This window comes from Triturus cristatus, chromosome 10, assembly GCF_964204655.1.
Source record: "Triturus cristatus chromosome 10, aTriCri1.1, whole genome shotgun sequence".
Classification (NCBI taxonomy): domain Eukaryota; kingdom Metazoa; phylum Chordata; class Amphibia; order Caudata; family Salamandridae; genus Triturus; species Triturus cristatus.
In genome coordinates, this window is record NC_140593.1 from 555506926 (window position 1) to 555531975 (window position 25050).

The 25050-nt window shown below is 47.2% G+C and overlaps 1 protein-coding gene across 5 annotated transcripts in view; it reads left to right on the top strand.

Moving 5' to 3' along the window:
• Positions 1-25050, top strand: part of LOC146789716 (tetratricopeptide repeat protein 21B-like) — a 514157-nt gene that overhangs the window by 222320 nt on the left and 266787 nt on the right. For all 5 annotated transcript variants that reach the window (XR_014970145.1, XM_085632051.1, XM_085632050.1 and 2 more), the window contains 2 exons: positions 6481-6553; positions 6690-6800. Coding sequence is in view for 4 of the 5 variants with exons in the window: in XM_085632051.1 (XP_085488177.1) it covers positions 6481-6553; positions 6690-6800 (184 nt within the window). In the remaining variant the exon portion in view is untranslated. The remainder of the gene's footprint in view (positions 1-6480; positions 6554-6689; positions 6801-25050) is intronic.

The window sequence follows — 25050 nt, forward strand, 5'->3', positions numbered from 1 at the left end:
CCCTCTTGCCACATTGGATTTGTCAGAATATGATCGTGCTCAAATTTAGCCATAAACGTGTTCGCTTAAGCCGGTGCACCGGCAAACCCCATTGATGTTCCGTTTAGTTCTAAAAAATATTCTTTGTTCCATTCAAGGTAACTGTGCAGTAAACAAAATTCAAGTAGTTCTATCACAATGCTTTTGGAGGTGTAAAAATCCTGTTGCCTTAGTAGAGCCCATTCTACTGCCTCGAGGCGCTTGAGTGTGGTGTCGAGTTATAAAGAGATACCACATCTATTGGGCATAAAAGCCAATCTTCGGATACCGGATCAGCAAAGGATGCAAGTCTCCGTAGGAAGTCTGTTGTGTCTTCAATATATGTAAACCAACTTTGTACTATTGGTTGAAGCTGGGCATCTATGTATCATCCTGGACCTTCAAATAAGGACTCACAACCCGAAACGATTGGCCTGAATGGTGGCTCCACAAGGCTTTTATGTACCTTAGGCAGCATGTACAGTTTTGGGCGTCTCGGGAACCGATTAGTGAGATATTGCTTAATAGTGGTGTCAATCCAGTTCATGCTTGCCACGTATTTCGTCAAGTACAGCGGCGATATCTGATGTAGGATCCGTCTCAAGGAGAGTGTAAATGCATCTATCATTCACATGTTCATACACTTTCTGCTCATAAAAGCTCCTATCCATCATGATCAGCCCACCTCCTTTGTCTGCTTTTTGAAAAAATACTGTGGAGTTATTGGCCAATCTGGATAATGTGCTGTATTCTGCTCTACTAAGATTTTTTTATTTTCCTCAATTTAGTGTAGTTGATTTTCTTAAAGTCTTTTTTGACTAATGTTTCAAATGTGTCCTAGGTTTTGTGGGACACTGGAGCCATTAAAGTACTTTTAGGCTTAAATTGAATGCCTTACGATTTTTCTTTGGTAGAGTCTACAGGCACTATATTCGTAAAATAGTTCCGTAATCGGAGTACCCTCATGAAGTTGAAAAATGGCACTTCATTTTCTAGTTCTGTGCTGTTGTAAGTGGGCACAAATGATGTCCCCTTATTGAGGATGGTTTCTTCTGCACCAAGGGCACCAGGACATGTAAGACAGAGTGTCCCTCCAGGGCTGCAGCACTGGTTGCGCCAACCTGTGTATGACCAAGTGCCAAATGGCTCCCAGCCTGCCACTGCAGCCTGGAAGAGCATTTTTAAACTGCCAATTCGACCATATAAACCAATGTCAAAGCCCCCTCTTCCCCTAACAATACATGTAAGTCTCCCCTAAGGAAGGCCAATGGAGCCCTACATCAGGAAGCTATATATTATGAAGTAGGACATGTGCTTTTAATCTGTCCTGACAGCACCTCTTCCAAATAGTCGTTTTTGCTGTGGAAAAGTTAGTAGCCCCATTGGCTAACTCGGAGTTACTGGAAGCCCCCCTCAGCCTGGCTAACTTCTGAATGGGACTACTGAAATGGGTGCTTCAAGGTATCAAATTATTCGTGGCATTGAGCCCAACTTGATGCCCAAGTCAACTTTTATGTCACTTGTAAGGAAAAAGACAGATGCCACTTTGTAGCCCAGGTTGTCCAGTGGCCTAACACAGTTGCTGGCCACCAGGCAGCTTTCTGTCCTCCTGGGGAGTAGTGCGAACAACTCCTAGGGTTAGGAACAATGGTAGCCTGTGTTACCTCCCCCTCGCAGGAAGCCACTCGGGGTATTGGCGTTTCCTCCTTTGTACAGGTAGATAGGCTGGCAGCGGTAACAGAGAGGGGAGACCAGTTCTCAAACCATTTTCCAGTGGAAGTGTAGCCCCCAGGTAACCACACATCTAGGGTGGGCTACCAATCTCCTAACATCCAAGGAAGGGTTCAGATGTCTTGGGAGTGGGCAGAATAGTGCACCCTGGGATTGATAGATACCGCATATAGCCAAAGTAGTCAAAAGCGGAAGGGATCCTGGTAGCATATTGGCTAGTGACCGCCTCATCCTCCGGGGCACTTTCTGTGCATAAATATGGCACCCCAGGCACCCTAAACCTCAGATCACTACGTAACTGGAGAAAGGACCAAACCAAGACTTCCATGCTGACCCTGGGACCTGACCCCAAGAGAGGCTGCACCATCTGCTGGGCTGCACCTGCTGTACCTTTGGCTAGTGAAGAGAGGACAGTGTCTGCTGGCTTGTGTAAAAGTCACTCACAAGCCCAAGGCCAAAGAAGTGACTCAGAGGGTCAGCCGGTCTGACTCCCTGAAATCCGCACCAAGGCTATCAAAGCTGAAGTAGCCTAGCTTGGCAAGTCAGTAGATACTTTTGATGAATCATCACTGACCTCCGCTGGGTGCCCCAAGAGACCAATCCTCAACTGCCAAAAATTGTACCCAAGTATGCCAGACCTAGGAGTGTTGTATGAGTCCAGATTCGTCGCCCAAGAGGGACAGTAGCCTCCACCAGAGCATACTGCTGGACCCTCTGTGACCGGAGACCATTAGCTCGGGAGCAGCTGGACTTCTACTGGTTCAAAGAAGACTTGTAGGGACCCCATCCTCTTTGGTCAAAATTGTCCCACCTGACCCTTGGACTGAGGAGTAACCCCAAGTACACCCCCTGTCGACTTCACAGCACCCAGAGCATCCTTGAGCATCCTCCATCTCCTGCGTCCCCAGCATCAGGACTAATCCATTGCAGTCTATGGTGCTTGTGATGTAAGGTCCAGAACTGGACTGGAGAACCCTTTGGTGGCATTTAACTGTCCAAATACTCCTTAATGGCCCCCCTGACCATCTCCCTGCCAGATTTGGTTGCCCTAGTCAGACCGGAGTGGCCAAACACAACTCTTTCCAAGCTTTACTGTTATGAATGCTTGTTTGCAGTTGACTAAAAGAACTGAGATTTATGTTTTCTTTAAAAAATCTATATCTTCGTGTTAGACCAGGCCTCTTTGGCGTGGTTTCCACCGACCTTTTGCTTTCTGACCTCTTGTTTTGCTGACTTCATTTTTGCTGGCTTTAGGATTCCGGGTACTTCACCACTGCGGACCAGCGCTAAAGTGCAGGCACTTTTTCCCTAAAACATGTTAACATTGGCATATCCACAGTTGGCATATTTAATTTACTTATATGTCCCTAGTAAAGTGCACTACTTGTACCCAGCGCCTGTAAATTAAATGCTAGTAGTAGTAGGCCTGCAGCACTGATTGTACGACCCACTTAAGTAGCCCTGTATACATGTCTCAGGCCTGCCATTGCAGAGCCTGGGTCTGCAGTTTAAACTGCCATGTCGACCTGGCACGTTAACCCTCTTGCCAGGCCCAAACCTTCCTTTTTAATACATATAAGTTACCCCTTAGGTAGGCCCAGAACACCCCCAAGGGCAGGGTGCAGTGTATTTAAAAAGTTGGACATGAATGTTTGTTTTAAATATCCTGGTAGTGAAGAAAAATTACATTTGTTGTTTTCAACCGTAAGACCTCTCTCTCCTATAGGTTAACATTGGGATTACCTTATTACATCTTATAAGTGTCATTTCCATTTGGGACAAGATATATATTTCAGGTTTGGTTTCGCTGGACTCACAATTGTAAGTCTGAAAATTGCACTTTTAGAAAGTTTACATTTTCTTACTTTGACCTTTCTGTGCCTTTGCCTGTCTCTGAATATATCTCTCGGGTGAGTGACAGCTGGGATTTGTGCAGTCCCTCCAGACAGTCACACACAAAGGAAACTGAGGTATGCATGATGGGCCAGTCACATCCTGATGGGCCAGTCACATCCTGATGGGCCAGTCACATCCTGATGGGCCATTAACATCCTGATGGGTCATCCTGGGCAGGATGGTAGGGAAGAGCTGCCTCTTGCACCTGAATAAGGCTGTGCCTGTCCCCACACAGAGCTGCATACCCCCTTTAGGGAGTTTGTAGCCAGGGCAGGCACCTAGTGCACTTAAAAAGCCCAACTGCTTAAAAGTACTGGACCCCCGACACCACCAACTCAGTACACTTCTGGACCTGAGGACACTGTCAAGAAGAAAGACTGCTGTGCTGCTAAAAGGACTGTCACTCTGCTGGACTCCTGCTTTGCTGTGCTTTCCCTGCTGCCCTCCTTGCTTGGTGGTTAGAAGGACTGGACCTGAATCTCTACATCCCCAGAACCAAGTGACTCCAAGGGCTTGCTGGCTTGCCTCCTGTTCTGAAGTTTCAGGGACATCAAAGACTTCCTTTAACCCTGCTACAGCCACTGAACTCCGGCAACTGTGAGTCATGCCCTGCTAAGTGGTGCCAATCCAGTACTGGGCCATTGGAGGTGGGTTTTCTGGTTGTTTCGGCAAGATCTACAAAGGGCTGACTTTGTGTTGGTCGGAACCGGCACATTCTCTTCTACACCAATGTATTGCTGCTCCGAAGACATCAGAGCGCAGACAGTGCGGCTTGACGACGATGCATTGCCTTCATCACCAAGGGGTTGAACGCATCCCCAAACTGTGCAACTCTGAACCAACGCATCACCTACAATCCTTCGGATCAATGTTGATGCATCGCCTCTGATCGCTCCTTACAGCTTCTCCTCAAGGTTGACACTTACTCCGTGAAGGTACTGTTTTCAGCACGGCCTGCATGGCTCCCATATCAGACCTGTGCTCCATCGTGTTTGTCTTTATTTTTCGCATTGGACCTGGTCCAGTGCGACAAGATGGCCCCGGTTGTTGCTTTATGACTGTAAGCACTATATATCAAGATATTATTTCAAAATTCATAATTTGGAATCTACTATTTGGATTTTTGTCGTTTTGGTCTTGCTTTGTTCATTAATTTAAGCTCTATTTTTCTAAACTCTTGTGGATTATTTTTGTGTGGTGTTGTCCCTGTTTTTTATATATTAAGTGTTGCCCAAATGCTTTACACATTGCCTCTTAAGTGTAGCCTGACTGCTCTGTGCCAAGCTACCGGGGATGAGCACAGATTAATTTAGGATGTGTATCTGACTTACCCTGACTAGGATTGTGGTTCTTGCTTGGACCGGGTGCATAACTCTTCCAACCAGAAACTCAATTCCTAAAACTCCTGGACCCTCCGGTGGATTTTGCTCATCTTGAGCTCCAAAAATTCATAACAATATTATCTATTTTTCTAAATTTGTTTATAATTTCTTCCATGCTGTGACTTTCTTATTTTGTTTTTTGGTGCTTCTAAATGCTTTACACTAGTTGCTTTGTTTAAGCCTTGCTGCTGAAAGCCACAGCTAACCAGAGTTGAGCTAAAGCTTTACTAACAAGCCTGCCTGGACCCAAGAGCGTTTTTGTGAGTGTATTACAAGGTAAGGTTGCATAACCATACCATATAATACACACAGATTCTCACAGCTGGTTTGGCCCATGAGTCTATAATAAATGAAGGACTCAAGAATTGTAAAGTATATTGAGATGGAAGCCACAGGATGTAGTTGGAGACAACTGTGATACTGACACAGAGGATTGTGCAGAGGTCATCCGTGCAGGTTTAGATATTGATTCATTTTTTTTTACTGTGGCATCTGTGAGTCATTTCACCACTCATCAACTAGTATATAATTTGATCAAATGACACAAATAGTTAATTATAAAGGAAATATTTCCAGGTTTCTGTCACTTTATGGTTGCTTCTATCTCTTTATAACGGCGATACACCTAAAATAGCATTGCTATAAAAATCAGCCTTGTAGCAGTTAAAAACATAAAATAATTAGCACCCATGGGCACAAGTCTTGTGAAACAATAGTTTCTTTACGAACTTCCTTGTAACTTCATCCCATGTGATTGAAGAAACCAAACACAAAGGAATCCTGAATACTAAAGAGTCATGAACTCAAGTGTCCATCATACAAAAAAGTACTTGAACTGAGATGCAATTTAAAAAATGATTAATGTTTAAAAATATTATATTGCATGTTATTGGCATAATATTCATTATTTGAAAAATAAAAATTATCAGCGCTACTGTTGTCCTCAATCCTACCTTCCCGGGTTCTTGCTAGCCGTAGAATTTCCTGAATTTCTTACTCTCCTGACACACTTCAGGTGAAATCCTGTAATAGTGCCAGTGACATTCAGCCCCTGTGATGAAAGCTCCAACTATCCCGATTTACAAGTAAGTCATTTTCCCCCTTGTTTTGGGAGCGGTAACATTACTTCGGGCTATTTTCAAAAGTTATAAGTCCATCTGACAGGCCCTACTGAAAAAATGTGTACAGTTATTTATTGTTAAGTTCTATGTTTTACAGTCATTTCTGGAAGTGAGTCAGAGGATGAAATGATGCCCCAACTTTGAACGTGCGCCAGATATACTTAGTATGAAAATATTTAGCTCTTTAAGTAGGCCTACCATTGTTGATTTAACCTTTTGAAATAAAATTCATTTTAGTTACTGGTCTTGGTTGCTTTTCATAATGAAGCTGTAGAAGCAATGATGCTTTGTATTGAAAAGTATTCTAACCTTCCATTTGCTTGTTTTTGCAGAGAGCTTTGCGAGCATTTGGCCGGCCCTCAGACCAGCCTTCTGTTGGGAGATGCATATATGAAAATTCAAGAGGTATGTATATGCGTTTGATGGAGCTCTAAAAACTGATAACATCAATGCTATCCGATTAAGTAAGAGAAGCGAATAATGTTTGCTGAGCTCGAAAAATGTCCGTTGCTGATAGGTCTTTCTTCTCTTTCTTTCTTAGCCAGAGAAAGCTTTGGAGGTGTATGACCAAGCCCATAGGAGGAATCCAACCGATGCAGCGCTGGCCAGCAGAATCGAGCAAGCCCTAGTCAAGACTCATCAGTACAAGAAGGTCTGGAACAGAAACCATTTCACAATTGATGATGGCAATATATGGGGTTGACATTCAGGGGCTTCATCCGCATGTTGTTGAGATGTGTTCCAGGTGTTCACTGACTGGTCTATAGCAGAAGTGTTTTCTTTTATCATACATTTTTGGGACACGGCAGCCATATTTTTATTTTAGGATCACACGCAGTTATTATTGCTGTTATTCAGACACATTTGGATGAGAATAGAGTATTGTATTATGTAATGTCCAGCCACCTTACCTGATGTTAATAACCCTTTAAGCGCTAAGGGTATTCCCCCTCTTGGTTGGACAGTTTCAATTTATGCCTTCATAACAGTTTTTTTAATGAAGGATTCCCAAGCCAAATACATGTATTTTTCCCCACACATGTGATTTGTAAAGATTTAACCTGATCGGAGGAAAAATGCCAAAAGACTGTTGTGCAAAAAGTATGTTTTTCCCCTAAAAACAAAATGAACCACTGATGGACCGAATGCTGCACAATGTCAAACATTCACCCCAGTACTAAGATCTGGGCCAAAACCCATCGTCTTTTGCTCCTCATGCCATTCCCGTTAAGACCCAGCTATATGCAAATCAGTCTTGACCCTGTTCCCCATGGGAACAGTCCAGCCCGAACTGCCAGGCCAGGTCCACCCTGGACTGGAAATAAGCATCCTGGGACCGGTTTCAGGGTATCGCTCCTCATCAGCCAGGCTAGCTTGACTCCAGTGGGATGGAAAGCACGGGACCCACGTCTGGGCATACCCGTCCTACTCGGAGTGGCAAATGCAAAAAGAGCAATTGATGGGCAGCATGCTGCACTATATCAAACATTTACCCCAGTACAGAGATCTGGGCCTAAATCCATAATTTCTTTGCTCCATATGCCATTCCACCAAAGACCCACCAAAAATGCAAATCAGTCTTGACCCTGTTCCCCATGGGAACAGTCCAGCCCGAACTGCCAGGCCAGGTCCTCCCTGGAGTGGAAACTAGCATGATGGGACCGGTTTCAGGGCATCACTCCATATCAGCCAGATTAGCTTGACTCCAGTGGCATGGAGAGCACGGGACCCACGTCTGGGCATACCCGTCCTACTCGGAGTGACAAATGCAAATAGAACAATTGATGGACAGAATGCTGCACGATGTCAAACATTCACCCCAGTACAGAGATCTGGATATAAATCCATCTTTTTTTTGCACCCTAAAATCCGCATCAATAAAAATTTTACTGTGCTGAATGACGTTATCCCAGCTTTCTAATACTGTATAAGAGGGAAAACATTTATCCACTCATGTTGGATTCAACTTAGGGTAATTTTTTGTTTTAGATTGGGCAAGATTTTTCCAAACTTATCATTGAACTCGGAAAACATGGAATAAAAAGTGGAGGACAAGAAAAATTAGCGACAGGGTCTTGTGGCTTTTTGTGTCTAGGGCTTTTAAGTTCCCCAGACTGTTTTGGCCACAAAGATGTATAGTTTTTTTAGTTTGTCTAAAAGCAGGCAACACTCAGAGCCTGTAACGGAACCATAGATTGCAATAATTTTTCATTGTGTACCAACCATGCAACGCATGATAATGAAAAATAAAATCAATTGAAATTGATCATCAAGGAAAACTATCAATTTTTAGGTTTGTTGTAATTTGTGGATGCTCCATTCATGGCAAACATTGAATTTTATACTTTATGGGACTTTAGTGTCCGCCTTCCTCAGCCATTTGCTTTTTTATGCTCAGAAACCTTCAGCCATTTACATGAGACATCCCCTTGCATCAGAGTTTATAAACATAAGCGCAAACATCTAAAGCTTGATTATATTTTCCGTTTAAAAAAAAATATATTATTTTCAAAAACAAAGCCTAACTAGATTGTTAGTCATACAGTCTCCGATGTTATTAGCGTATAAAACAGTATATCTTCATAGCATTTACATGCCCCTTTGCAGCATAGCCACGCGATATTTTCAGTTTAATGTTCTTTACCATGACCCTAACCTGAAACCACTATCTTCTTCTCTTTTATCCTCAATGAACAAAGACCTCCCTTACCAAGCTATCCCAATTCTAGTGCGCTGACATTGTATTTAAATATTTTAATACAGTGTATTCAAATCCAGTGCCGCATGTTGTTTTTCTAACCCCACTTGCCAGGCGTGAATGCATAGTTTTCCATCACGTTCTAATCATAAGTAACCTATATGCCACCATTGCTGCATGTTTTTCTGCACCTCAGAATTTATTATCTTGTATCCGCTTGTGTATCACATTGTCGTTTTTTGACAAACCCTTTTTTCTCTGACCAACAACCTTAGGCCTTAAGATCTACTTCACGCTCCCCAATATGATGAAATACATCTAAATAAGTGCCGCTAATGCACCCCCAAGTTTTTCTAAAGTGCACAAATAGTTTTATGAATCGGTCTCAACATTTAGCGGTTAGGCACTATTTCAGGTGATTGTGCACAGGATGTTGACTCAAGTTGTATTTTAAGGTTTGTGTTACCAGTGGCTGCAGCTGTTTCTGGGTTCTTTGTAACGTATATGAAGCTACAGCATTCAGAAAACATTAAATTCCACTGAGTACCCTTATCTCAATACTCGCACTGCTCACACATACCTAACTCACAAAACCATATACCAATGAAATTTAAAATAAAATATGTGCCTTTAATTCTTTCTTTTAAACATAAAACATATTTTTGATATTTAAAATGTCTTGTACAAAAATAACATAATTAGAAATACAACACATGTACATCATATAGGGGAAATTAAGATTTTCCCCAGCTTTGATGGTTAGAAAGTCTTTTTTTTTTTTATTAAAGACACAGAGGCTAATATTATTTCAATCTCCTTTAATTGCACCACTCACAGCAGCCCTTTAAAGAATACATTACTCTATCAAAATTCCAAACCCAACTAAAGGCCAGAATCCACATCCCTCTTCCTTTTTTTAGTGAACTGCCAACATAACATAAAAACATCACTTATAAAATGTACTAGTTTTATTTCTCACGAAAGTCCAAACAATAACTCCTATTGTACGAAAATACTTTATCCGTTTCTCAAGGTTTCCTTCCATCTTCCTTTACTGTTGCGCACAAGCTACGAGATAAAAAAAACCCAACAAACATCAAAACTGGGTTGGGTAAAAGGGAGGGATAGCATTGGTCTCCTTGTCTTTAATATCCAGATTTTCTGACCATCAAAACTGGGGAAAATATACATTTTATGGCAACACTGGAGGCTAACATTATTGCAATTTTATGGTTTAAATCTCTCTATTGATTTGTCATCAACAGGAAAAAAGGACAACAAGCAATGATATATCGACAAGTAAGGCCCTACTGTCAGGGCCGTGTACGCTGTAGGTTGTCCACAATCAACACCCCCATCTCCGTCCTTGGTGACTACAAAAGAAGGGAACAATTAAAGGAAGGAAAAGGGAGAGGGAAGATCTTAACGTAGCTTATGCCCTCAGTTGTCCCAATTCGTACTCTCTATGTGGAGGCTCGAGGGGCCCCGGGCCTCAGCCAGTCTCAAGAGCTGTAGATATTTTGGACAAGTTCCCTAAATTCCGATGTCAGCAAGGTTAGTAATGGCCTTCATATTTCAGAGAAGGAAGCACTTTGGTTGGAAAAGGAGAGCGAGATTTGTTCCATCCCTAGTGTATGCCGTAACTGGTGCAGCCATCCTAAGTTTGTGGGTAGCAGCTCTGAGCCCCAGTGGGATAGGATATTCTTTAAGGCCGCCCCCAGGGCCAGGCCAATCTGTCTGCCTTGCTTCAACCTAAGGGGGAAGGGAGAGGGTTGGGGAGTCCTAATACAATGCATGCTGGCAATCTGGAGTTCCGTGTCAAAGTGTATCTATATCTGCGAGTACCGGCTCCCAGTATTACTGTATTTTCGGGCAATCCCATAGAATGTGCAGCAACGTGGCGGTTTGCCCGCATTGGCGCCAGCACTCTAGTGATTTGGATGGGTTATAGCTCTGTAATCGGTGGAGTATGTAGTACCAATAGATAATGATTTTGGTGGCGGTTTAGATGCTAACCATATTGTGGGCCATGTGACATGCCCGGTAGTTAATGTCATCCCACTCTTTTAACGTTAGTTCCCTACCTATCTGTCTCCCATCGGAGCTGCCTCTTAAGCTTAGGAGTCTCTGTAGTCCAAGCCCATTAGTCGGTACAGTTCTGAGATCATGCGTTTGTCAGACGTCTTGGCCAGGAGCCACCGCTCGAAGGCAGTACGTTGCCGCTTGGCTCCCGTGCGAACAGAGCGGTGCATTACCCAATAGCGGATCTGCATGTAGTGATACTGGGAGCGCAAAGTTCATGCGTAAGGCCTCAAAGGGAAGGGGGCCATCTGCATCAAATAGGTCCCAAAATAAACCCCAAACAAAGAAGCTAAGTGGCCCAATAAAACATTAACAATGTGTCCTTAGAGCAAGAGTCACTGTCCAGGGTGTAGACCTCTCCTTAGGGTATTAAGTAGAAAGGGGGTTAGTAGTGGCCCTATTCCCCGCTCCCCACCCAGCCCCCTACTGATGCAAAATAGGGAAAAAGCAATGAGAATGAGGTGATGTGTAGGTGTCTTGCATCATGTCGTTGTCCCAGCTGGATCTCCGGCAAGTGTAACAAGGACAGCTTGTCCCTCTCTAGCACTGATCTCTGGATCCGATCGAAGCCCAGCCAGGGAAGACAGACTGCCACTGTGGACCGAAGGCTCCGCGCTCCCACGGCTATGCCGCCCCCCCCACCCCCGGGAGCGCACAGGCAGGAGGTCCTTCATATCAAGGAGACTGCTCGCCTCCAAGGAATGGATCTGGTGCAGTTTACCCACCAGGCGAAAGACAATCCTAAAGGGATGCCCCATAAGTAGAGCACCCCCTTCTCCCGGAGGCACAAGGTGACAGGTCGGAAGACCCTGCGCTTTTGCATATGGACTCTGCCAGATCTTGGTACAGAACTGGAGACTGACCTTGGAACTAGATGGGGTGCGCCTCTCTGGCACGTTGCAGAATTTGCTCCTTCGTGGATGCAGGTCAGGATATCCAGAGGAGAGTCTGCCGGAGCTCTCCTGGTACCTACCCTGTGGGCACGATCGATCTTGATCTCTGTGCTTGGAGGGGCCTCTAGGATGAATCTAAACAGATCTGTCACAAACGCACTGATGTCCTTTCCATCCGCTCTGGACGCAACATCCCGGATATGTATGTTGTTGGGTCAGGACCTGTTCTCTAGATCCTCAGTGTGGACTTGCAGATCCAGGTGTTGGTCCCTGAGGCGGACAATCTTCTGTTGGAGCTGTTCAATTTCTTCATCGCGTCCTTGTTCATGATTTTCCAGCGTGGAGACTCGTTCACCTAGCTCATCAACATCTTGGCGGACCTCTCTAAATTCTCCTGCCAGTTCAGTTTTAATAGACGGAAGGTATTCTCTTAGAGAGGCAAACAGCGTCTCTAGGTAGGGGCGGGTGATGGGCACCTCCGTGTGCGTAGTCTGTGAGCTCTTCCATGCGCCCCTTACCAGTGCATCGCCCACCTGGGCCCTCAACAGCTTTTTAACGAGCATGTCCTTGACGTTCCTGCCCCTCTTGCCTTTTCCTAAGGCGGTAGGTAGAGAAAGGCTTCACCCTGCAGTCGGAGACCACCCCTTGGGTCGGATCAGCAGTGAGAGGTCACAGAGCCAGAGAGCGGGTCCAGCAGCAGTGGACCTCCTTATGGAAGGGCGGACCAGCATGGGAGGGCAACTTAGCTTGCTGTAATGCGGTACCAAATAACGGGCACCGTCTTGACAATCAGGAGACTGGGTATGCAGGAGAGCTTAAACTTGTGGTGTTGGCTGGGCCCCGGAACCATGGCCCATTTTCTCCTCCCAGGCAAATCAGGTGCCCACATAAACCGCGTGGTGATGTAAGGGCTGGAACTGCCCAGCAAGCAGTTTGATGGTGGCGTATTTTAGTGGTGCTCAGCTACCGCTTTAGGTGGGGGCATAGCGTTGCGAGAAGAGGGGGGCATACACAGCAGATGGGCCGGCCAACAGTCCCACCCCCCTCACCTTCAATGCTGTAGTTGTCTGACACTGAAGGCGGGGTCCGTTACCCCAGCAAGCCTGGCCGGGGGGGGGGGTGCACCGCCGTAGGTCTTCCTCCCTCTCTGATCACTACCTGGGCCAGGGCAGGCAACGGCAGGTCTCATGGTTTCTCCCATTGCGAGGTCGCCTCCGTGGGGCGCAAGTCCTTCAGGGCCCAGCCATGAGCGGCCACAACCCTGCGGTCCTCGGCAGGTCTCCGGGTGTGTTGCAGGGTTTCTGGAGCGGTGCTGCTGCATGGTGCGGGTCCCCAGGCACGCCCAGCAGGGCCCCAGCCGTCCGAGGCAGGGAATCTGGCTTAGTCTCTGCTTTCCACAGAGGTGCACAGTCGCAGGCAGGACGTAAGGCCAGGGGCGCCAATCCAGCACAAACGGAACAATCGACGGCCGACCCGCCCTCCGGAGTCCGCAGATTGAAGGCAGGCTGCAAGAGGCGTCCGCGCCTAACTTTGCTGATTCGCTCCTGAAGGTCCTCGGCTGCGAGCCGCTGCCCTGGGGGGTAGTGGGAGGGGGGGAATCTCTGCAACAGTCCTGTTGTCAGACTGGTGCAAGTGGGCGATCCGTCTCCGCCGGCACAGGTCTTATTGTGTGCGGTCTTGGGCTGCCCACCCCGATAGCTCAGGCCGATGTTTGCTTAGACCGTGCCTGGTCTCTGCAATATTTCCTCCAGGGTCTGGTGGGCTGTTATGGTTGTCCAGGCACCCCCAGTATCTTCTGGGAGCGCCATGTCGTGTCTGGGGAGGCAAATCAATTGCTAGAGGTGATTTTGGCAATGGGGCCTAGCGGCAGGGAGTGGGGAGAGCCGAAAGTGCATCTCTCTCATCCGCCATCTTGGCCACGCCCCATTATTTTAAGTTTAAAGCTTCTCTGCTAAACAAGAAGCGGCATTAACAACCGGTTTAAAATACAATTTCAGAATAATTGCATCATTAGACCAATCCGCACACCTCAAAATGTCTTGCAAAGCACCCCCCAGAATAAAAGCTTTTGAAGCAGAAGCACTCCTCAGACTGTACACCAAACAAACTTGCACCCACCCCTACATTCCTCATTATCTCTTTCACCCAACGAGCAAGAGTAGGAGGTGATACTGCCTTATATGGGTGCATAAAAGATATTAACAACTGATGCTCAGAAATGGAACGAAGTCCAGAAATCCTCCTTTCAAAATCTAGCATACAATGCACCACACACAAATCTTCATGGTCATCAAAATATGGATATAATGTAGTTTCTGAATTTGACTTTGTTCTTTTGCTCAAATAAAAACAAACCCCCTTCTGGATTAAAAATTCTTCCCCAAACATCTAATGCTCTAACAGCTGAAACTCTACTAAATGAGAGAAAACATGACAACAAAATAGTCAACTTTTGAGTCAAAATCTTCAATTCTAGACCAGAATTGTCCCCAAACCTTCCAGATAGTTAAGCACTCTTGACACATCTCAAACAGAATTATACCTAGACACTGGAGGTTTAGATTCAGTAGTTTGGGTTAAAAAGCTGTTGTGTGTGAAAATGCAAAAGCTAAAAAGTGTGCAAAAATCAATGTCTAACGGTTGAACCATTAACAGGTAATAAAGAAATGTCCATGTTTAAATGTTAGTTTTGTTCACCATAACTTTGAATTGAGAAGGAAAGCAAAAGTCCCCAAATTTCATGTCATGTGACTCTGGCTCCGGCCTGGGCAAATATGGCGGTCAGTTACACTATTTAACTTTGCCTGAGTCTGTGAAAGTTTTGTGGCCTGACATAAAATACAATGTAATTAGCTTTTTAATTCCATTCCTTGGGTAAGTTAGGAACTCTGAGACCCATGACTCAACATACCAGTTTTCCTAGGGGTAAATGTGACTTTCATAGACAATGAAAAAAGTCTGCATGTTCTTGTAGGCTCCATTATCTGCATTCCAGGTGGTGACTTATTGTAGTGATCCTTTAGGCAATAAACTACTATGAAGCAGCCGAGAAGATCAGTGGACAGGATTTCCTTTCCTACGATCTCGCAGAACTCCTCATTAAGCTCAAGCAGTATCTTAAGGCAGAAAAAGTTCTGAAATCAGCTTTGGAACATGATCCGGGGGAGATTTTTCATGTTTATTTCTGTCGTGTTTAGTATAATCATGAATGAAACTGATCATAAAATGAACAAAAAACTTTAAGGGCTATTTACAGTCCCTATCTGCTTATTGGGTAGCTGGCTAGATGAATGGCCTATCCTCATTTACAATTAGCACTACTTTGCCAAAGCTAGGCCACCATACATCAGAGAGACCCGGCATGTGGAGAGGAAGAAGAAACCAGTTAGGAGATGCCAAGAGTGTCCTGAAACGTGTCATATTAGTGGCTGTTGAGGTGGATACCGCCAGACTCAGTAATACCAGTATACGTTCATGTTCTTTCTCTCACTCACTTTCATTCTCTCAACTCCCTCTATTTATTTATCTCCCCCGTTGTCTTGTCTGTGTTGCGCCTTCTAACTCTCCCCCCCCCCCACATTACAAGTGATCTGGAGAAGTATCCTCGAGGGATACCACTGTCAGCTGTTTTTTAATTCTCAATGTCCCCAGGCCTGGCATTACTGGGTCCACAAACTCTGGACTGTAGAGTGGAGATGCACAGGCTGCAGGCAACCCCCCCCTCACACACACACACACACATCAGCCGAAGGCAGCTTGAAGACAGCAGTAAACGCTGTCCCCTCACCTCCCACTCCAATCACCTGCTCTACTCTCCCCCCCACTTCACCCTTCCTACAATGGCCCTAAAGTAGCTCAAACCGGTTTACCACCTGCTACCATCAGGTCTTTTTTTATGTGCAGATTTGGGCCTGTTGGAATGAGGGAAAATATGAAGATCCGTACCCAACATTCCCACGTCTGCGTGTTCTTCCCCATTCTGGGGGCAACTGTAATCTGCAGATTTGAGCACGGGGATACTGAACATATGGTATTCCTGCACCTCAATAGAAGTACCTCTTAATACTTGTCCTTTGTATGTTTCTTCTGACGGCAGTCATAAAACCTTGCATGAGGACCTGTGTGAGGGAGAATTACTGGTGTGGCTGTGTTCTACTTGGAGAAGGAAGCTCTTTCAATCTTGTTCTTGCACCAGAGACGGCTCCATCAGTCTCTTAGGTATACAATTTATAAATTCCTAGATTTCACGTTTTTTAATAGTTGATTCAAGCAAACGTGCCTACATCAGCACTAAGTGTTTGGGCTGTGGCTCCTTTAGTTGCTTCATTGGGCATAGGTGCACCCATATTCTCCAAGGTTTTGTTTTGGTGAAGCAAAATGCTGTCTGCAATTGATTAAGTCAGGAATTGATGCTAAGGCAACCTGCTTTAGAAACTTTTATATGGAAATGGTTCAGTCTTTATAGTTATTGTCTTATTTACCATCCTGTCTATAACTATACCTTTCCAAACTTAACTGTTGCTCTTGAAATTGTATCTTAATTAAATGTTCTGCTCTATAATAGAGAACAAAATATCAGAGAAACTACATTGATATTGTCCTTACAGTGAATTCCCCAAAAAGTCTCTCCTAACTGCTGATTGATTGTAGTTGATCAAATGTAAATATATATTGTTTTGTATTAGATTAGAACTAGAAGTGTATTTATATTTATTTATTTATTTATCGAGGTTGGTATAGCTTGAACTTGACCCGAAGGTATTCGAGCGCTTTACAAAGTTGGCAACAGCAGCAATTTCACTAGTTTCATATGGAGTAAATATAAATACATAGTGACAGTATCTAAAAAGTATGCGAAAGACAGTAGTATATGTTGATATATAGATATATATAAAGCGCTTTATGCTGCAGCATTTGCACGAATTGCATGTGGAGTAAACAAAAATACATAGTAACAATATATAAAATAAATTTACGATGGACAGTAGTAGAGACGGACAATAACATTTTGAGGTAGCTCCGGCAGGGTGTTAAGAAGGTGGGCAGAGTAAACATAACATGTGTATTTGTAAAGTGCACGATTACCCGTAGGTGTCCTAGCGCTGAATAATAGATGTTTATTGTTACCCAACTCAATGGTACTCATTTTATCGACCTCAGATGGATGAAAGACTGAGTGGACCCACCGGGATTTGAACCTGTGACCATGAGGTCGAACACAGGCCCCTGCAGTGGCTGCTTTAGTCCACTGAGCCACCAGACCCGACATAGTTTTTTCCCCAAGGCAGTGATGCTCTTTTAAAAAAAAAAATTAAATTTTTTTTTTAGAGTGTGGGGTGGGAGTAAAACAGACCAGTCAGATGGTTTAAGGGAGAGGGTTTATGTATTTATTGAAGTGAAAAAGTTTCTTCTTGAAGAACAAGTTACTTACCTTCGGTAACAATATATCTGTAAGAGACATAGATTAGTTATAGATTCCTTACCTTAGAGTTATCCCCAGGCGTCAGACTCTATCCGTCAAATTTTTCATCCGCAGTACCTCAGCGCATCGAAAGGTGGCATCGGTCGGCTCCGCGTTCGTCGTTGGCATCGTGGTTGCCGGGATGACGTCGTGGTAGCCACTTAGACGCTGCCCTTGCGCTCTCGTCCGTTCTTTTACATGACATTCCGCACCAGAAGCGCAGAGCCATGTAAGACACTGACCACTGGTGCACAAAGCTAGGGCCCAGAAAAAGATTCCCTGACCCTAGAAGTCAGTTCGCAGAGTGGGGAGGATGGGTGGGGCGGTAAGGAATCTATAACTAATCTGTCCCTTACAGATCTATCATTACTGAAGGTAAGTAACTTGTTCATCTGAAAGAGACAATTAGTTATAGATTCCTTACCTTAGAATAGATACCCCAGCAATACCAAACCCGGAGGTGGGTTTGCGAAGCAAGTTCACACCAGAAAGTCCTGGAGAACAGAACGGCCAAAGAAGATGTCTCTCCGGACCGGACGGTCCAGGCAGTAGTGTTTTGTGAACGTGTGCAGAGATGCCCACGTAGCTGCCTGACAGATGTCATTGAGGGGGACTCCCCGTCCCAAAGCAGTGGTTGCTGCCGTCGCCCTGGTGGAATGGGTGCGCAGTCCCACTGGAGGTTCCTTCTTTGCCAAAGAATACCAAGCTTTGATGCACAAAAAGACTTACCTAAAGATGGTCCTTTTGTGCACGGCCCAACCTTTTTGGGCGCCCATGTAGCCAACAAAGAGCTGGTCATCCACCCGGAATTGCTTGTTGTGATCCAAATAAAATGAAAGCGCATGTTTTGGTTCCAGATGGTGGAGCCTCTCTTCCTCCTCAGAAGGAGGTGGAAAGAAGATGGGCTAAGTGATGGTTTGACCAATGTGGAAAGAAGTAACCACCTTGGGAAGAAAGGAAGGTCTGGTTCTCAGAACAACCTTGTCCGGATAAAAAGCCAGAGAAGAAGAGACGTTGAAGAAAGAGCTTGTAGCTCACTCACCCTGCAAGCAGAGGTGATGGCAACCAGAAAAGCAGTCTTTAGAGTAAGAAGTCTGAGAGGACAGCTATGAAGCGGCTCAAAGGGAGCGCACATAAGGTAAGTAAGTACCAAGTTCAAGTCCCACTGAGGCATTATGAAGGGAACAGGAGGAAAAAGATGAGTAATGCCCTTAAGAAAGCGACTTACAACAGGGGACTTGAAAAGAGAAGGCTGATCAGTAAGCCTAAGAAGGCTGAAATGGCTGAGAGGTAGCCCTTCAGAGTGCCCAGAGGAGAGCCCTGCTGGGCAAAAGACAGGAGGAACAACAGAACCTCAGAAAGAGGGGCAGAAAGGGGATCCACAGCCTTTGCTGTGCACCATGCCACACATTTGTTCCATCTGGAGGCGTATACCATCTTAATGGAGAGATGCCTGGCTGCCAAAATAACATCACAGACTTCGGGAGGAAGGTCAAAAGATGTCAACTGTTGGCACTCAATCTCCATGCAAGGAGGTGGAGACTGGGCAGGTTCGGGTGGAGGACCGTCCCCTGCTGCTGCAACAGAAGATCCTCCCGAAGAGGCAGTTGGATCGGAGGATCGATGGCCATGTGTAACAGCTCGGGATACCAAACTCTTCGTGCCCAATCCGGAGCCACAAGGATGACATAGGGCCGGTCGTGCTTGATCTTCTTAAGCACTCTGGGCAGAAGTGATACAGACGAAAGGCAGATTGAAGACCGCTACTCTACTCGTGACGAAAACGTTGGCTCGCGAGTGCCGCCTTGGAAATTCCAACGTGCAGAATTGATGACATTGCGCGTTCTCTTCGGTGGCGAATAGATCTAATCAAGGCTCTCCTCACTGCTGAAAGAGTCCTTGCGCCACATCTGAGTGAAGACGCCAATTTGTGATCCATCATGCACCTGCGGCTGAGTTTGTCCACCCTGGTGTTCAGTGAACCTACCAGGTGTTGAACCACCAGGGATATGCCCTGATGTTCCAGCAATGTCCAGAGATGGAGGGCCTCTTGACATAGGGTCCATGACCCCACCCCCACCCTGTTTGTTGCAGTACCACATGGCGGTGGTGTTGTCCATGAACACCTGCACTACTCTTCCCCGGACAAAGGGAAGGAATGCCTTGAGTGAAAGACGAATCGCCCGAGCTCCAGCAGGTTGATGTAGAGCTCAGACTCCACAGGAGAACAGAGGCCTCTGATCTCCGCCTCTGCCATGTGGCCACCCTACCCTAGAAGTGATGCATCTGGCACCACCGTGTACTCCGGTTGGGGAAGAAAGAGGGATCTGCAGTTCACATAATCCCGGTACGCTAGCCAGCACTGCAATTGGCGCGCAGTGTTCTCCGAGATCTGGATGCAATCAGACAGATTCCCCTGATGCTGTGCCCACTGGAAATTCAGGTCCCACTGCAGAGCCTGCATATGCCATCTGGCATGATCCACCAGCAGGATACAGGAGGCCATCGGACCCAGCAGCTGCAGGGTCTCCCTGACCGAATCCCAGGGTAGAGTCTGAAAGATTGGAACCGTAGCCCGAATATCCCGGACTCGCTGCTCAGGAGGATAGACCTGAAACTGTGTTGTGTCCAGAACCGCTTCGATGAAGAGGGAACTTCTGAGAGGGAGTCAGTTGTGACTTCGGCACATTGATAGAAAACCCCAGCAAATGCAGGAGGTCGGCCATAGTCTAGAGGTGGACAGCCTGGGGCGAGCCTCCCTTCAACAGCCAGTCGACATAGGGAGAAGACTGGAACACCTGATCTGCGCAGATGAGCTGTGACCACCGCCATCACTTTCGTGAACACCCCAGGGGCGCTGGTAAGGCCAAAGGGGAGCACGGTAAACTGAACATGCTCGTGGCCTACTGTGAACCGCAGGTAACACCGGTGGGTCGGCAGCGCGGAGATGTGAAAATAAGCATCCTGCAAGTCCAACGCTACCATCCAGTCTCTGGGGTCGAGGGCAGAAAGGACCTGAGCTAGCATCACCATCAAGCGTCTGATGTTCCTGAGATCCAAGATAGGATGCAGGCCTTTGTACTTCTTGTGCACCAGAAAGTAGTGGAAATAGCAACCACAACCTACTTCTGGGGCAGGAACACGCTCAATGGCTCCCTTGGCCAAGAGAGCCGTAACTTCCTGTTGGAGAAGGGCCAGATGATCCTCCGACATTCGATATTACGGAGGTGGCATGGCTGGGGGGGTAGCTTCGAATGGGAGGGAGTAGCCCCTTCGGACTATTTGCAAAACTCACTTGTCTGACGTGATGGTGCACCAGATGGGGAGGTGATGGCGAATCCTGCCGCCCACTCGCCATTGGTGGCCCTGAAACCGCATGGTCGCATGTCGGAGGATCAGCTGGCCCTTATCCAACAGGAAGTTTCGACACTCTTGGCCAAGGGAGCCATTGAGCGTGTTCCTGTCCCAGAAGTTGGACGTTGTTGCTGTTCATACTACTTTCTGGTGCCCAAGAAGGACAAAGGCCTGTGTCCTACCTTGGATATCAGGAACCTCAACTCCATTCACCGGAAGGAGAAGTTCAAAAAGTTGACGATCAGTCAGGTCCTGTCTGCCCTCGACCCTGGAGACTGCATGGTAGCGTTGGACTTGCAGGACCCCTATTTTCACATCCTCGTCCTGCCGGCCCACCGGCGTTACCTGCGGTTCACGGTAGGCCGCGAGCCTTTTCAGTTTACCGTGCTCCTCTTTGGCCTTGCCATCGCCCCTTGCGTGTTCATGAAACTGATGGCAGTGGTCGCAACTCATCTGCGCGGATCAGGGGTTCCAGTTTTCCCCTATGTCAATGACTGGCTGTTGAAGGCGGGCTGGCTCCAGACTGTAGTCTCCCACCTTCAGACTACGGCCGACCTCCTGCAGTCACTGCTGTTCTCCATCAGCGTGCCGAAGTCACACCTGACTCCCTCTCAGAAGCTCCTCTCCTTCGCAGTGGTTCTGGACACAGCGCAGTTTCGAGTCTATACCCCCCGAACAGTGAGTCCGGGATATTCGGGCTATGATTCCGATCTTTCAGCCTCTATCCCGGGTTTCGGTCAGGCTGACCCTCAGGCTTCTAGGCCTGATGGCCTCCTGCATCCTGCTGGTGGACCATGCCAGATGGTATATGCGGGCTCTGCAATGGGACCTGAAGTTCCAGTGGGCACAACATCAGGGAAACCTGTCCGATTGCGTCCAGATCTTGTATGGCACTGCACACCAATTGCAGTGATGGCTCACAAATCAGGATTGGGTCGACGGCAGATCCCTCTCCCTTCCCCAACCAGAGTTTACAGTGGTGACCGATGCATCACTTCTGTGATAGGGCGGCTACATGGGGGAGGCGGAGATCAGGTGCCTCTGGTCTCCGGCAAAGTCTGGGCTCCACATCATCCTTCTGGATCTTTGGGCGATTCGTCTTGCACTCAAAGCATTTCTTCCCTCTGTCCGGGGAAGAGTAGTGCAGGTGTTCACAGACAACACACCCGCCATGTGGTACTGCAACAAGCAAGGCGGGGTGGGGTCGTAGACCCTATGTCAGGAGGCCCTCCGCCTCTGGACATCAGGGCAATTTGTTGGTGGGTCAACACCTGGCAGATTCCCTGTACGCCAGGGCGGACAAACTCAGTCGCAGGTGCATGATGGATCACGGATGGCGTCTTCACTCGGAGGTGGTGCAAGGTCTCTTTGGACAGTGAGGAGAGCCTTGGTTAGATCTATTCGCTACCGAAGAAAACGTGCAATGTCAACAATTCTGCGCGTTGGAATTTCCAAGGTGGCACTAACTAGGCAACGCTTTTCGTCGCAAGTGAATTTGCAGTCTTCTATTCATCTTTCCGCCTATACCACTTCTGCCCAGAGTGTTGAAGAAGATCAAGCGCAACCGGGCACATGTCATTCTTGTGGCTCCGGATTGGGCACAAAGAGTCTGGTATCCCGAGCTGATACACATGGCCATCGATCCTCTAATCAGACTGCCTCTTCGGGAGGATCTTCTGTCGCAGCAGCAGGAGACGGTCCTCCACCCGAACCTGTCCAGCCTCCACCTTCTGGCATGGAGATTGAGCGGCGGCAGTTGACGTAGTTTGACCTGCCTTCCGAAGTCTGTAGTGTTATCTCGGCAGCCAGGCGTCCCTCCACTAACACGGAATATGCCTGCAGATGGAAGAAATTTGTGGCATGGTGCACAGCAAAGACTGTCGAGCCCCTTTCTGCCCCTTTCTCTGAGGTTCTCTTGTTGCTCCTTTCTTTGGCCGAGCAGGGCTCTGCTCTGGGCACTCTAAAGGGCTACCTCTCAGCCATTTCTGCCTTCCTTAGGCTTCCTGATCAGCTTTCTCTTTTCAATTCCCCTGTTGTAAATCGCTTCCTTAAGGACATTACTCATCTTTTTCCTCCTGTTCCTTTGTAATACCCCTGTGGGACTTGAACTTGGTTCTTACATATCTAATGTGTGCTCCCTTTGAGCCACTACATAACTGTCCTCTCAGGCTTCTGACCTTGAAAACTGCTTTTCTGGTGGCCATCACCTATGCGCACAGGGTGAGTCAGCTCCAAGCACTTTCTTCTAAGCCTCCTTTTCTGACTGTTTATCCGGACGAGTTTGTCCTTCGAACTTGTCCGTCCTTCCTTCCCAAAGTGGTTACTCCTTTCCATATTGGACAGACCTTCACTTTGCCTACCTTCTTTCCACCTCCGCATCCTTCCAAAGAAGAGGCTGTACTGTCTGGATCCAATCATGCGCTTTCCTTTTACTTGTATCGCACAAAACAATTCCGGGTGGATGACCAGATCTTTGGCTACGTGGGCGCCAGAAAAGGTCAGGCCGCGCACAAACGGACCATTTCCAGATGGGTTGTTATGTGCATCAAAGCTTGCTATTCCTTGGCAAAGGAGCCTTGAGTGGGGTTGCACGCCCATGCCACCAGGGCAACGGCTGCTACTACTGCTTTGTGACGTGGAGTCCGCCTTAATGACATCTGTCAGGCAGCTACGTGGGCATCTCTGCACACATTCACAAGACACTACTGCCTGGACAGCCAAGTCCGGAGAGACCGCTTCTTTGGCCGTTCTGTTCTCGAGGACTTCCTGATGTGAACTTTATTTGCAGACCCACCCCCGGGGTTGGTATTGCTGCGGTATCTATTCTAAGGTAAGGAATCTATAACTAATTGTCTCTTTCAGATGAACAAGTTACTTACCTTCGGTAACGATATATCTGTAAGAAACATAGGTTATAGATTCCTTAGCGCCACACCCATCCTCCACGTTCTGCAAACTGACTTCTAGGGTTAAGACTTCCTTTCAGGGCCCTAGCTTTGTGCACCAGTGGTCAGTGTCTTCCATGGCTCTGCACTTCTGGCGTGGGAAGTCGTGTACAGAACTGACGTCAGCGCGCGAGGGCGGTGTCTATGTAGCTACCGTGACGTCAGCCCGGTGACCACAACTCCGACGACGAACACGGAGCGTACCGACTCTACCTTTCGATGCACAGGGGTACTGCTGACAAAAAACTTTACGGATCCAGTCTGACGCCTGGGGGTAATTCTAAGGTAAGGAATCTATAACTAACCTATGTTTCTTACAGACATATAATTACCGAAGGTAAGTAACTTGTTAATCAGGAGGTTGGTCCTGACTGCCACCTTAGGTAGCTCGAGGTTGAGAGCCTCGGCCGTCCTACGCAACACCACAGCGTAAGACGCTCCCTCCTCCGTAGCCACGGTAGGAGGAGACAACATGCCAAGGTCTGGTGAGGTATCCAGACCACTGGCTTCCCCCAGCTCCTCTCTCCAGTCCGGTTCACATTGCAACTGGTTAGTCAAAGGGTCTCCAGACCCCTCCCAGTCCTCCTCCCCCTCCTCTGTTTGCCAATATGGCCTAAAAGGAATGCCAGGATGGAACAGGGGCACAAAAGTAGCCGTCGGTGCTGGATTCAGCGTCGGTCGACGCCAGTCCGGCTTCGTGTCCACCTGAGGGTGGAGGCCAGGGATGACGCCGGCTGGGGACACAACCGGCATCTGCTGCGGTGCCGGAGTCGGTGCCACCGGAGGTGTTACAAGTTCGACCGGTGCCGATCTGGATCCAGGCCTGGATCCAAGGGGACCCTGCGGTACCGGGGCCAAAGCCACCGGTGGTTAAGGCCCAGGGCCCCCAGCCCAGTCCGCGGCGCCCGAAGGTGCACCGGCAGAGTCGGGCTGCCCAAAGATGGCATGCATCACTTCGTAGTAACTCTGAAGTTGGGCAGGGGTCGCTCCGGGTTCTGGGAAGGGAGGGAAACTCCAAGTTGACCCAGCGGGCTCCTCACATGGAGCCGCTGGAGGGGCACCACCCGCATCCCTCGTCGCGCCAGCCGACGGACGGGGAGAAGTCGAAGAGCAACAATGCTTCTTCGACTTCTTCTTGTGATTCGACTTACCTGAGGAGTGCAAAGACTTGGAAGAGGACTGGTGGTGGTGTCTCCGCAACTGGTCCCTCGACCAGAGTAAATGCGCAGTTTTTTCCCCAAGGCAGTGACTCTCCTTTTTTTTTTTTTTCTTTTTTTTTGAGTATGGGGTGGGAGTAAAACAGACCAGTCGGATGGTTTAAGGGAGAGGGTTTATGAATTTATTGAAGTGAATAAGTTTCTTCTTGAAGAACAAGTTACTTACCTTCGGTAACAATATATCTGTAAGAGACATAGATTAGTTATAGATTCCTTACCTTCGAATTACCCCAGGCGTTAGGCTCGATCCGG